We start from the raw sequence: 14,130 nt of genomic DNA, 5'->3' as shown, positions 1-14,130 counted from the left end.
CCAGGATAAAAATGTAGGTGAACAACCATCTAATAGTGAAGAGATTTTCTTGAAGAGAGCATTTTTATTGGTCTGAAGGGTGGTGATCAGATCTCTCGTAAAGTTCAAGCCAAGATATTTGAAGCAGTTAGGTTGCCATAAGAGACCCGAGTTGCCAATAACTTCTTTCCCGCCAAGGTTGTTCAGGATTTTTACTTCATTCTTGTCCTTATTTAATAAATATCTGGATACTGCAGCAAATTCATCTATTGAGGACATAAGTGCAGTTATAGCCGCTTCCGCATTCTCGGAAACAACTAACACGTCATCCGCGTAGGCAGTTAATTTGACCGTGCAGTTGTTGAAACGTATTCCTGTGATCGGTTTATTGTTCCTAAGTTGATAGAGGAAAGGTTCAATTGCAAGGAGAGGCGGAAAGAGGACAGCCTTGCCTTGTTCCCTGTTATAATTTAAAGGAAGATGAAAGGCACCCACCCGCTCTGACCCTGGCTGAGGGGTTAAAATAAAGAGCCATAACCATACGCGTAAAATTCTCACCCAAGTTAAATTTATCAAGTGTTCCTTTCAAGTAGGTCCAATCAACTTTGTTGAACGCCTTTTCGGTGTCCAAAGTGATAGCAACTGTTGGTGAGTCAGTAAGTTAGGCTCTCTCAAGGACATGTGCTAGAATGCAAGTATTATCACTAGAGAGTCTGTTTTAAAAAAAAAAAGACTTGTGAAGGGTGAATGAGTTTGGGTAAAAGAATTTGGAGGCGCTTAGCAAGAATCATTGCATAGATTTTGCAGTCTAAGTTAATTAACCATATCGGCCAATAGTTTTTAGGGAGTGTTGGGTCCTTACCATCTTTGGGAATTACTGCTATGATAGCTTCTGCTGGTGTCCCAATAATCTGACCAGAGTCACTAAATTTGTTGAACAAGTTTAGAAGTGGGATAATCAGTGCAGAGGAGAAGCACTTGTAAAATTTAGCATTAAACCCATCAGGGCCCGGTGGCTAACCAACTTTGAGGACCTTTATCATCTGTTCGATTTCTAGAGCAGAAATAGGGCCGTTAATTTCAATTTTTTCTGGTTCTGAGAGGGTCGGCAGAATACATTTATCTAGGTAGTCCAGAATTTTTGTGCTGTCCAGATCCCGGTTCTTGCTATATAGAGTACTATAGAAATTCTCAAAGATTTCTGCAATTTTATTGGGATCAGAGTTCGCTAAACCTTTTTCGTATATTATGTTCTTAATTGTATTCCTCTGCACTTTGAATTTTAAGTATGATGCTAAGCTCTTCTCTGCTTTGTTGGATTTATAAAGCCTAATGCTCTTTTTTTTTTTTTGTTTATCCATATTCCTGCTCTTTCACTTACTATTTTATTATACTCTTATTTCTTTTTCACTATTTCATTCAAGGTTGAGGTGTCCCTGGATATTACATGGTTCGAGGCATGTGGGCTGCTGAATTCATATCTGTGCATAGATCGCCACCTAGTGTTGGGTCCGGATGATTGCACGTTGTTGTCCTGGAAGAGTCTTCGAAGTATCCTGGGATAGGTGACTCCTCCCCTGGACTACAGTGCGCATGGGCATCCTCTCCATCCTCAGATTGTTTTTTTCCGCCATTGGGTTCGGATGTGCTTATCTTGACTCAAGTTAGGAAAAACTTTTTCTAGGCCAAAAGGCCTTTAGTTCGCGTCGGTACTGTTCCCGATCGGTATCGATAGTATCTTGTTAGTTTACTAACTTCCAGAACCAACTTTTTCGCTTCCTGCCCGACCATCGACCAGTCATCGACGATGGAATCGAGGACACCATTCAAGCGGTGTCCGGTATGTAATGCGAAATATCCCCACATCGACGTCCATCCGGTGTGCAACAAATGCCTTTCACCGGATCACGACGAATCTACATGAATGGCCTGTGCCCGATTCCGATCCAAGAAGACTCTCCGGAATCGACGAGCAGCGAGACTCGAAGCGCAGCAAGCGGCACCGGCCCCGGCCGACATCTTCAGCGCTGAGACCGAAGATGTCGAAGACGTGGAGAACCTACCCTCCAGCCCAGTTTCCGAACACGACTCCGGCTCGGAAGACGTCGAAGAAAGCCTTTCGCAGAGACGAAGACGACACCGAGGTAGGAGACTACAATGAGGCCTTAGGGGCCGAAGAGAGTAGCTCCGATGACGAGCAAGGCCTACCCGTACAGACTGAGGACATCCCAGTGCGCCAGTCTATGGCTCCGGTCGAGGGATCGCCTTCGGGCCTTACCCAAGACCTATCCCGCAGTTCTTCGGCCCCGCCCTCTGGCCCGGCCTCGGACGTTCAGCGGCAGCCATTAATACCCAAACCGGCTGGTTTCCCTTCTTCGAAACCGAAACCGAAAGCTGTATTGGTTCAACTGAAACCGAAACCGAAAGTAACGCTGGTCGGATCGAGGCCCACCACACCTTCGACGCCAGCAAAACCCATCGGCACCGAGCGCACCAAACGAGACTTCGGTGCCGAGCTTGCAACGGCCGACGTCGGCGTCGACATACGGAAGAAGACCTTCGGTGCCACCAAACCTACTCGGCTCCCGGCACCGACACAATCGACTCCGACCCTAAAGGTCAAACTGCCTGCTGCGTCTCACACCGCTTCGACAGCACCACCAAAGGCACACTCATCGAAGACGTCGACGGCCATTACCGCCCCTCGACTCGATGACTCACCGGCGCCGAAAAAGTCCGCGCCCGCTTCTACGGAACCGGTCGGCGCAAAGGAATCGATGGCGCTCCAGGTGCGGCCCGTTGCTGCGCAACGCACCAAACACAAAACAGTCCTCCAGGACATATCGGGCTCCGAGCCAATAAAAGCTCCAATAGCCTCTTCGGCACCGGCCAACATTACTTTTGGCCTGCCGCCATCCACGGCCCCGAAACTGTTCCAAATCAGGACACGGGTCACCCACACCACGATCACGCCTGCCGAACATTCTCCTGCGGAGACGTCTCCGTCACATATCATCGACGCCGACACCAGCAGGATGCTGCTCCACAAAAGGAGAATAACTTCAGAGCCAGCTTTGGACTCCTTCCGGATCCCACTTAAAAGAAAGCTGCCAGTGGTTTCGGAACCGGTTCTTTACGAACCTCTCCATTCCCCCTACCAGGATCCACTGTCCTTCTCTCCCACGCACTCCGACACAGATGTTTTGGAGGACTACATGGGTGACCACGTCCCCTACCCCGGAGAGATGGACCCTCAAGGCCAACAGGACCCTGATCAAGCTTGGGATGACCCTGTCGACTCCGGTGCACCTATAGATGCACAGGACCCGCAACTCTATGGAGCAAAAACATCTCCCACAGAGGACACTGCCGCGTTCAACGCCTTAATTGAACGTGCTGCGGCCAATCATGGGGTGCAACTTCACTCTGACACCGTAGAGGACGACTTTCTCATGGACACTTTCGCATCCTCAGAAAGGAACATTAAAACTCTACCTATGTTGAAGGGTGTCCTCAAACCAGCAAAGGACATCTTCAAGGAACCCACCAGGGCAAGAGTAATAAACCCCAGGATCGACAAAAAATACAGATCGGCGCCTGGGGACCCCACCTACATTAGAGGCCAGTTACCTCTGAATTCAATTGTAGTTGCGAATGCTCGCAAGAGGGCACACTCGCAAACAGGTGATGCTCCTTCCCCGGACAAAGAGTCCAAGGTGCTAGAGACCTCCGGCAAACGGGTTGCCGCACAGGCGGCTAACATATGGCGTATTGCCAATACTCAGGCGCTCCTCGCTCGCTACGATCGAGCACACTACGACACATTAGAACAACTACTCCAACATCTCCCTGACCAATACAAAGAAGGTGCAGAGATCCTCATCAGGGAGGGACAGCTCCTCACAAATGCATCCATTAAGTGTGCACTGGATGCCGCGGATACAGCTGCCAGAGCCATAAACACTAGCGTCATATTGCGACAACATGCCTGGTTGCGAATCTCCGGATTCAAACCTGAGGTACAAAATAACATCCTCAACCAACCTGTCAACCCCGACTACTTATTCGGGCCGGAGGTTGACACCACCCTAGAGAAAATAAAAAAAGACACGGACACTGCAAAGTCCATGGGGGCTCTACAAACGCAGTCCTTTCGGAGCGGCTCCTTTCGTCGCCCCGGAAATAGAGGAGCAGGTAGAGGACAGGGGTCACAGCAAACATACAACAAAGGCAACACACAGAGCACCTACGACAAAAACACCCGGGGTGGATATCGTGGCTCCAGCACAAAGGGCAGAGGACGCGGCTACGGCAACACCAGGTCCTCCCCCAAGAACAAGCAGTGACGCCCTCTCCCTTCCTCCCGACCACATAACACCTGTCGGGGGAAGGCTACAAAGGTTCCTGTCCACGTGGAACTCCATCACCACGGACAGGTGGGTCAAAGATATTGTCAAATACGGTTACTGCCTAGAATTAACCTCAACTCGACCCACAATACCTCCAAAAAACCGTCCTATGTCCTCAGAGCACTTAACGCTCTTACAGCAGGAGGTGCAAAGTATGCTACTAAAAGGTGCAATAGAGGTCGTACCCGTCCACGAGCAAGGTACGGGGGTGTACTCCCTGTACTTTTTAATACCAAAAAAGGACGGGTCGCTCAGACCTATATTAGACCTGAGACCCCTAAACCGGTACATTCTCTCCGAGCATTTTCACATGCTCACTTTACAGCAAGTCCTCCCGCTGCTCAAGCAGGGAGACTTCCTGGCCACACTGGACCTCAAAGATGCGTATTTCCACATACCCATTCACCCCTCACACAAAAAATACCTCAGGTTCACTGTTCAGGGGCAGCACTACCAGTTCAAAGTCCTTCCCTTCGGCGTGACAACAGCACCCAGGGTTTTCACAAAGTGCCTAGCTACTGTAGCGGCACATCTGCGGAGGCAGCACATACACGTCTACCCTTACCTGGACGACTGGCTCATTCAAGCAAAGTCAGCCCAACAATGTGCCAGCCACATATCCCGCACCATTCACCTCCTTCACAGTTTGGGGTTCTCACTAAATTACCCAAAGTCCCATCTCCAGCCCGCACACGTACAACAGTACCTAGGTGCGACCATAGACACTCTGGCGGCCACAGCTCAGCCAAATTTTGTGAGAATCAACAGCATACAGATGCTGATTTCCAAGTTCAAACCACAACGCTCCCTGCCCGCGCGAGTGTTCATGCAGTTGATAGGCATGATGGCCTCCTGCATTTTCATAGTCCCACACGCGAGACTACATATGCGCCCGCTCCAGGAGTGCTTAGCACGTCAGTGGAATCAGGCTCAAGGACAGTTGAAAGACCTAGTGTTGGTGAGCGGTCGGGCATACAACTCTCTGCATTGGTGGAATCCACAAAGCCTTTGCAAGGGCCGACCGTTCCAAGAGCCTGTTCCACAAATAATACTGACAGCGGACGCGTCTCTCCAGGGATGGGGAGCTCATGTACTCAGTTACACAGTGCAGGGACTATGGACAATACAACAAAAGAAGATGCACATCAACCTTCTAGAACTGATGGCAATCTTCCTAGCAATGAAAGCATTCAAAGTACACTTGTGCAACAAAGTCGTGTTGATCCGGACGGACAACATGACCGTCATGTACTACATACAAAAGCAGGGAGGAACACACTCTCCACAGTTGTCTCATCTGGCTCAGAGCATGTGGAAGTGGGCCATTCAGAGGAACATGTTCCTCATGGCGGAACACCTCCCCGGCAAGGACAACCAGATGGCGTATCTGCTCAGCAGACACAGCCACCAGATGCACGAGTGGGAGTTACACCCATCAGTTCTCCAACCGTACTTCCAGCAGTGGGGTCATCCAGACATAGACCTATTCGCCACAAGCGAAAACGCAAAATGCCAAAGCTTTGCCGTCAGGTTCCCACATCCGCAGTCGCAGGGCAATGCGATATGGATGAACTGGTCCGGCAGATTTGCGTACGCTTTTCCCCCAGCACCACTAATACCGCTGGTGGCACGCAAACTCAGACAACACTCTCTGACACTCATCCTGGTTGCTCCAACGTGGGCACGCCAGCCGTGGTACACCACCTTTCTCGAACTCTCCGTGGTGCCGCATCAACGGCTGCGGGTCAAACCCGAGCATTTGACGCAGAACCATGGAGAGGTTCAGCACCCAGATCCGCAACAGCTGAACCTGGCAATCTGGCTCCTGAAGTCCTAGAGTTTGGCTACCTCAACCTGCCACCTGACTGTATGGACATCATTAAGGAGGCCAGGAGACCCACTACCAGAGCTTGCTATGCAGCCAAATGGAAGAGGTTCGTCATTTATTGCAATAATAATGACATCAACCCGCTAGACGCATCCATCCAAAACATTATTTGTTACCTATTACACCTCTACCGATGCAATCTGGCGTACACCTCTATACGTGTCCATTTGACCGCAATATCCGCCTCAATACAGACCAGGCAGCACCTCTCTCTATTCAGAGTGCCTGCCATCAAAGCATTCTTGGAAGGACTCAAACGAGTCATTCCTCCTAGCCACCCACCAGCCCCAATGTGGAACCTCAACTTGGTCCTCACACGCCTGATGGGTCCACCCTTTGAACCTCTACACTCATGCGAGATTCAATTCCTTACCTGGAAAGTAGCTTTCCTAGTAGCGATAACTTCTTTACGAAGAGTTAGTGAACTCCAGGCACTAACCGTCCAAGAGCCATTTATACAAGTTCACGCCAACAGGGTCGTACTACGTACCAACCCCAAGTTCATGCCCAAGGTGGTATCGCAGTTCCACATGAATCAGACTATTGAACTGCCGGTTTTCTTTCAAAGCCCACAGACTGTCGCTGAAAGGGCACTCCATACCCTAGATGTAAAGAGGGCCCTCATATATTATATCGACAGCACCAAACCCTTTAGGAAAACACAACAACTTTTCGTTGCCTTTGCCCCACACCACAAAGGTAACGCTATCTCCAAAGCAGGTATAGCCAGATGGATCGTTAAATGTATTCAAATTTGCTATCAAAAGGCTAAACGCACATTAACGGTTCCCCCACGAGCCCACTCAACACGTAAGTTAGGGGCCTCCATGGCTTTCCTAGGAAACATTCCTTTGCATGATATATGTAGAGCAGCCACCTGGTCCACTACACATACATTTACCAAACACTATTGTGTAGATGTACAATCAAAACAGCAGGCAGCTGTAGGACAGGCTGTTCTCAAAACTCTTTTTCAGACCGCTGCAGCTGGCACTGGTAGCCGCCGCTAATAGAGGGCACTGCTATGTATTCTATGCACAGATATGAATTCAGCAGCCCACATGCCTCGAACTGAATATGCTACTTACCAGTATGCATCTGTTCTAGGCATGTAGGGCTGCTGACATTCATATCGCCCTCCCTCCTCCCCGGCGCCTGTAGCAGCTGCAGCTCTCAGAATTACTGTAAAGCATGAGTCATCAAATTCTGTATCTACTCCATCACTGCCACAATGGCGAAAAACAATCTGAGGATGGAGAGGATGCCCATGCGCACTGTAGTCCAGGGGAGGAGTCACCTATCCCAGGATACTTCGAAGACTCTTCCAGGACAACAACGTGCAATCATCCGGACCCAATACTAGACGGCGATCTATGCACAGATATGAATGTCAGCAGCCCTACATGCCAAGAACAGATGCATACTGGTAAGTAGCATATTCATTTTTCTTCTAGAGCAGCAATCTCTTTTTCTATCCTTTCAAGATTGTTATTTGAGTCCCTATTCATGGCAAATCTAATTTTAATGATCTCACCTCTTATGGTGCTTTTCAATGCCTCCCATCTTGTGAGGTTTGATATATCACCCTTTTTATTAGTTGTAAGGTAATTCTGTATCGCACTTTAATTTGTTTGTGTGACTCTTTTTTTCTAAGACTTCATTATTAAGTCTCCAAAGAGATTGTTTTTTTAAAAGGTTAAGGGTTAGTTATAGACCAGCTGATGCATGAGTGGTCTGAGATCAACCTTGGTTCGATCGAGGTTTGTTCAATTCTGGCAATGGTGTTGCCTGAAATAAGTAGGTAGTCAATGCGTGAATAGGAATTATTTGGGGAAGAATAGAAGTACCCTCCCTCCCAGTGGGATTTTGGAGCCTCCAGGTGTCTATCAAATTGAAGCGTGTGCAGAGATTTATAAGGGCTTTGTGAGTTGTTGGAATGGAAAGGGCAGCGTGAGTCCCTATCTAATGCCGGGTCCATGGGTAGGTTAAAGTCTCCCGCCAATATATGCATAGCAGTGTCTGGGATTGTATCAATTTGCTTGCTTCGATCTTCACAGAAGTCAGGGTCATCCCTATTAGGGGCATAAATATTAGTAATGTAAAATTCCCTATTGTCTTTTGTCAGTTTCGTTGAGATCCACCTCCCTTTAGTATCAGATGTGCTTGTCACCATGTCTGTTACATTTTTTAGCTACCAGAGTCAGGACACAGTTTTTCTTACCCATCACGTCTGATTCTGCAACATCATTGTAGAACCTATTTCTAAGTGAGTTAAATGGTTTTGAGTCAATCTTCGTCTCCTGTAGGAGGAAAACATCACCTTTCTGTTTATGTAGATAATCAAGGATCTTCCTTCTTTTAATGGGGTGGTTTAAGCCTTTAACAATCAGTGAGACAATCTTGATATTGTTATGGGCCATATTACCTGGGGGTGTTTGCGACATCATAGGTGCGTTATAGACATTGTCTGTGATTCTCCGACTAAAGAGTTCGTTTTGTACAGTATACACACTGTATGAGCAGAGTTTGTAACACACTTTTCTACTCGCGATAGTCAGTGGACACATTTGTGTTGGATTGACAGGCAATGTGTACATGTCGTACATATGAAGCTTACCACTCGAAGAGGAGCCACTTATGTATACAAGGTTAGCATTGCTACACATTTGACATGCGAAAGAAGACCTGGTCCTTGAGAGAAAAATCATGGTGCTAAAGTAAAGAAACATGGCACTGGAGAAAAGAAACCCGTCACGTACGTGGATCCTACCACACATTGAGGAAACACTTGCATAGACAAGATTATTACTGCAATACACTACATTTGAATGAATAAACATGGCACTTGAGTGAGGAGACATGTCACACATATGCAGCAGACCAGTCAATGCAATGTATCCCCTGTATGTCCACAAAACAACACAAATTCCCCTCTCCTATTTTATTTCTACAGTTGGGATCCAACTCGGTCCCAAATAAAAAAAATTTAACAGACACTATTAATTACTCTGTGATCTTCATCAAATATACCAAAACCATAAGAGATTTCCAGGTCGCTAAATCACAAATATCTATTCATTCAAAATCTTTTATGATTCTCAATAGTACGCTTATGAATTTACATAAATGTTTTTAAAAATTGGTTTAACATGTGAATATTCATGCTTTTTATGTATAACATATTACTTTCACGTATGAGTATAAATAAAACTTATTTTGATATAACATTTCCCTTTTAGAATTTATTATTTATTAGTAATGTTTTTTTCGCACTTGAATGAATAGAAATTTGTGATTTAGCGACCTGGAAATCTCTTATGGTTTTGCTATATTTGATGAAGATCACGGAGTAATTAATAGTGTCTGTTAAAAAAATGTATTTGGGTCTGAGTTGGATCCCAACTGTAGAAATAAAATCGGAGCAGGGAATTTGTGTTTTGTGCTTATATACTCATCCCTTTTCCCAGTATTAGGGTACCTCCCCTACAATAATTACACTGTATCCCCTGTATGAACCATGTTATCACTGCAAAAATCGTCAGTTGAGAGCAGAGGCAAGGCCCTTGAGTAAATAAAACAACAATAGAAAAATAAAATAAGAAAAACAATATCCAAAACCCTAACCCTACCCCCCCCGCAACCCTCACCCTACCCCCCACAATCCTAACCCTACCCCTCCACAACCTTAACCCTCCCACCCGACCCTGGAGATAGAAAACAGGCATGGTGACTAGGGAAGAAAGCTCCCCTCCCATGGGAACCAGACAAGAGTGACTTGAACGCATGAGTTCAGACTACGGCTAAGGAATAAACCTCATCAAAAAGTATGAACTAGGAACTGATTGTGGTTAGAGTGTTATATGGACTATTGCCATTCAAAAATGCACTATTGGTTTAAGTATTTATGCTTGTTGACCATATAATGCAAGTGGAGCAAGAATTGGTCTTTTAACATAGTAAACTAACTATCTATTAGCCAACAGGCCATTTTGACATAAAACTGAGCCAGGTCAGTAGGCATATTTGTGGTCTGTTTACAACAGGCTGCCAATGGGACCTACTTCGTTGTCAAGTCAACTCAATAGTGAACGATAAGGGCAAGCTAACTTGCTGAGCATTAACAAATTGCCTGACGACCTACAGATAGAACCTAGGATGCAGGCCAGATTCACTAACACATTACCACAAACACTAGCTTGAAGAGACGTAAAAATGAGGACAAGTGGAGGTCAAGAGAGCTCATCTTGTCTGTCAACCTACAACTGAGGATCGAGAATACAGGTTCGTAACCTATGACATTAATACATTAAGTTAGGACATAGTAACTTTCCTGAAGATCAGGTGATGGCCATGCAGCTGCGAGAGAGACCAGGAGAGAGCATAATGTCGCTATGCACAACATTTGTGGAGGTACACCTGTTGAAACAGGCGAAGGCCAAGAGAGATCAAATTATCATCGTACCTTTCGCCGAGGAGTGTAGAAACAGTGGAGATTTAAGAATATTGAGGCAATGTAGAATCGACGGGTTATGGATGAAGACCCGGGGGTCGTAGTATCCATAAAAGTGTCTTTTGGACCGTCCACGAATATTTTCAACTGTGAGTGGTCTGTGAAGAAGCGTGGAGAGCCTTGGATCATAACTCGAAATTTTGCTGGACCTGCTAAAGCAAACAGATAGTTAAAAGCTCTCAGTATTGGGCGAGGTGCCAGGAAACCTTTTCTAGTGTCCACAGTTGCTTTGCTGTAATCTTGAGAGATAAAAATGTTGTTGTTCTTTCAAAGGATGTGGTTATTTTTGTGCATGATGGCAAGGATCTGTTCTACATGCTGGTAACTGAGAGGTTTACGAACAATTGGTCTTGGATTTTTCGGGTTTGGCATGATTCTGGATGGGACCCAATGGTCCCTGTCAAACTAGGGGTTTACAGAAAGACAGGTTAGTGGCTTGAGCAAAAACCAACTTTCCAGGAAAGTGATGCAAGAACCAGAGGAGTCTTCCTCTCATTCAGGGATTCCAAAAATTCTTAAGTTCCCTCTCCGGTTTCTGTCCTCTGACCCTGATAGGCGCTTTGTTATAGAGTCCGTTGAGATTGTTAGACTTGTGAGAGATTTATTAATTTTTCATCTCCGCATGTTCTAGCTGACTAATTCTATTCTCTGTTTCTGACAGTCTAACGTTGGTATCCCTAATATCCTGTCTGATCGCAGAGCTCTCTTCCTTCGTGGATTTTGCAACGTCGTGGACCTCTGCAAGTTTACTTAATCTGGTACCATCGTTGCATTCATGTCGCGTTTTCCTTTAGTAGGAGAGTCTGGGTTTGGTGGGTCTGCTTTGACTCTCTTGAGGTTCGACTTGACAGGCATTCTGATCAGTGATTTGCTGTCTAGGACCAGACCGGAGGACAAGGCTGCTCTAGCAGGCAAAATGTTTTTGTCACTTCATTACAGGATGATCTTTGTAATGAATGTATACTGAACGCCAGAAGCAAGGCAAGTGTGAAACTGTGTGGGGTATCCCTGACTCCAAACGTCAGAATGGTGTTTGTCTTGTTGTAGGCAACCACAGTCTTGTATGCCATACAGTTTGCCCATTCATGACACGTAGTGTATTAACACAAGCGCACCGAAGACTTTAATGGAGAAAAGAGGCATATCTGTTATAGCAAGATGTACAGACTTTATTTTTAAGAGGGTAAACTCTTTTCTAAGCATTCGAGAATTCCTGTAGACCAGCTCCAACCAGCATTCTCATCATAGCCTAGTGGTGAAGGAACAGTAGTCATCCTTCACTGTAAGTGGGGGGTACACTTTGAATGTAGGCTAGGCCAGCAGAGTCCATCTCTTGCTACTAAAAACATTGTACCACTTCTCCAGTTTGCATGAAAACATTGACAAACGGGGATAAACATACAGATTGATGAGGATTTCAAACATTTAATTGATATTATTGTTAATGATCCATGATGAAATGTAGCCATCTCATACCAAGTCCTCTTTTGTAAATTGCACAAAAGCATCACATTCTCAAAGCCCTAATCTAGAAATCCCTGTTTTGTTGACCGACTTTAGAGATGAAAAGATAAACTGGAGCCCCTCTGATGTAGATTTGTCAACTACTGGTTGAACAAAGTAAAGTGCAGCATGTGGCATGACACATGTAGTTGTGTTGAACACTCTGCGGTCTCTAAACAGTCTTAAACCTATATTAATGCATTTAGAGAACACCCCAGAAGGGGTTTTGTTGTTTCTACGAGTTGACTTGTTTTTGTTGTGTTTTCCCTTTCCTTCCCTCCTGTAGAATATGCAGAGTTCTTGCATTGCAAATCGAAAAAGTTTACAGACTTTGATGAAGTCCGCCAGGAGATCGAAGCAGAGACTGACCGGGTGACTGGAAATAATAAAGGGATCTCCCCCGTCCCCATCAACCTTCGTGTCTACTCCCCTCATGGTGAGTGTGGTGTCAGGCTGGAATTCTGATCCTTGATCTTTGGTTGTATCCTTCCTTGTCAAAATGCTGACACTTTGGCACTTGCCACCTCATCCTCCATGGTATGATATGCATTCGACACCTTTTGAGGTTGAGCCTACCAGACAGCACAGCTGTCTAGTGGCTAAAGACACATTGTGATTTTACCAAGAACTTATAGGGGCTTGTTCTTGCTCATTGCTTACCATTAGTTGGATTTACTGTTACTCATTTGCCTGCTTCTTATTCAGTGGATATCCATGTCGCAGCTTGTCAATCTTGTGTTTGTCACTCCCATGGAGCATAGTTTATTTACCATTTTGTTTGGCTGGCTTATGTGCGTCCACTGCTTGCTTTTGGGTAACTACTTTTTTCTTTTCTTTTTATTTAGGCACTCCATGAGAGTGAATGCATTTTCCAGCTGTCTTCCTGGTTTGTTTTTCTCTGCCCTCCTTCACCTTTCTCTGTCTCTCACATGTATTTCTCTTCCTAACCTGCACTTGTGGTTTTCTCTATCCTGCGCTCAACGTTGCTCTTTTTCGCCTTTGTGTTTCGCTTTGTCCATGTTCTTCTGCTCGTGTTGCTTCTTCTCCAAACGCTATGATGCTTCTCCCCCTTTCACACCCGCTCCTCAGTTTTTGTTTAAAAAAAAAAATGTAAGAGCTTTTTGCACTGCTTTTCATAATCTATCTCAAATTGGTTATTACAAAGAAAAAAACACCTGTAATTTTGTTGGCACACTTACGTGTTGAACACATGTGCATGCCTACAGAATGATGTAGGGGCTGCACCTGTGTGCTTCTTATAGCCATGCAGCACAGCGATGCTGTACAGCACGGCTAAAAACGTCGGAAAACCAATTGGGTCTCACAGCTGAGACCTTCCGGTGCTTGTTAGGTTTGGCAATGTAACCTGACTGTATTTTTCTACGCATCACCTAAACTGAAGTGAAGCACAGGAATGTTCTATTCTGCAGGTCTCTTGCCCAAAACCTTTTTAAGGCATCCAAACACTATATATTTTGATTTTCTTTTTTTTCAGTGACTGTTTCTATTCCCCCCTTCCCCCCATGCAGTGTTGAATCTGACGCTAATTGACCTTCCCGGTATCACCAAGGTGCCAGTGGGCGACCAGCCAGCAGACATTGAGTACCAGATTAAGGAAATGATCCTTCAGTTTATCAACCGCGAGAGCTGCCTGATCCTGGCCGTCACCCCAGCCAACAGTGACCTGGCCAACTCAGATGCTCTAAAGCTGGCAAAGGAGGTGGATCCTCAAGGTACGCTTGCTATATCGGAGGTTGGCTTTTGCTTGATATAAATGTTATCAGTTATGCGGAAATAAGCTGAGGGTGGAGGGGCAGTTGTGTGTGTTTGTAGAGTTTGTC

The 14,130-nt window shown here is 45.8% G+C and overlaps 1 protein-coding gene across 4 annotated transcripts in view; it reads left to right on the top strand.

The window, feature by feature from the left end:
• The window catches only part of DNM2 (dynamin 2), a 752,889-nt gene that overhangs the window by 177,265 nt on the left and 561,494 nt on the right, over positions 1 to 14,130 (top strand). For all 4 annotated transcript variants that reach the window (XM_085600673.1, XM_085600674.1, XM_085600670.1 and 1 more), the window contains exons 3-4: positions 12,576 to 12,725; positions 13,819 to 14,022. In XM_085600673.1, coding sequence (XP_085456799.1) covers positions 12,576 to 12,725; positions 13,819 to 14,022 — 354 coding nt within the window. The remainder of the gene's footprint in view (positions 1 to 12,575; positions 12,726 to 13,818; positions 14,023 to 14,130) is intronic.

The sequence above is a fragment of the Triturus cristatus genome, chromosome 4_2 (genome assembly GCF_964204655.1).
Source record: "Triturus cristatus chromosome 4_2, aTriCri1.1, whole genome shotgun sequence".
In the NCBI taxonomy this organism is placed as follows: Eukaryota; Metazoa; Chordata; class Amphibia; order Caudata; family Salamandridae; genus Triturus; species Triturus cristatus.
This window is presented reverse-complemented; position numbering and strand designations above follow the sequence as displayed.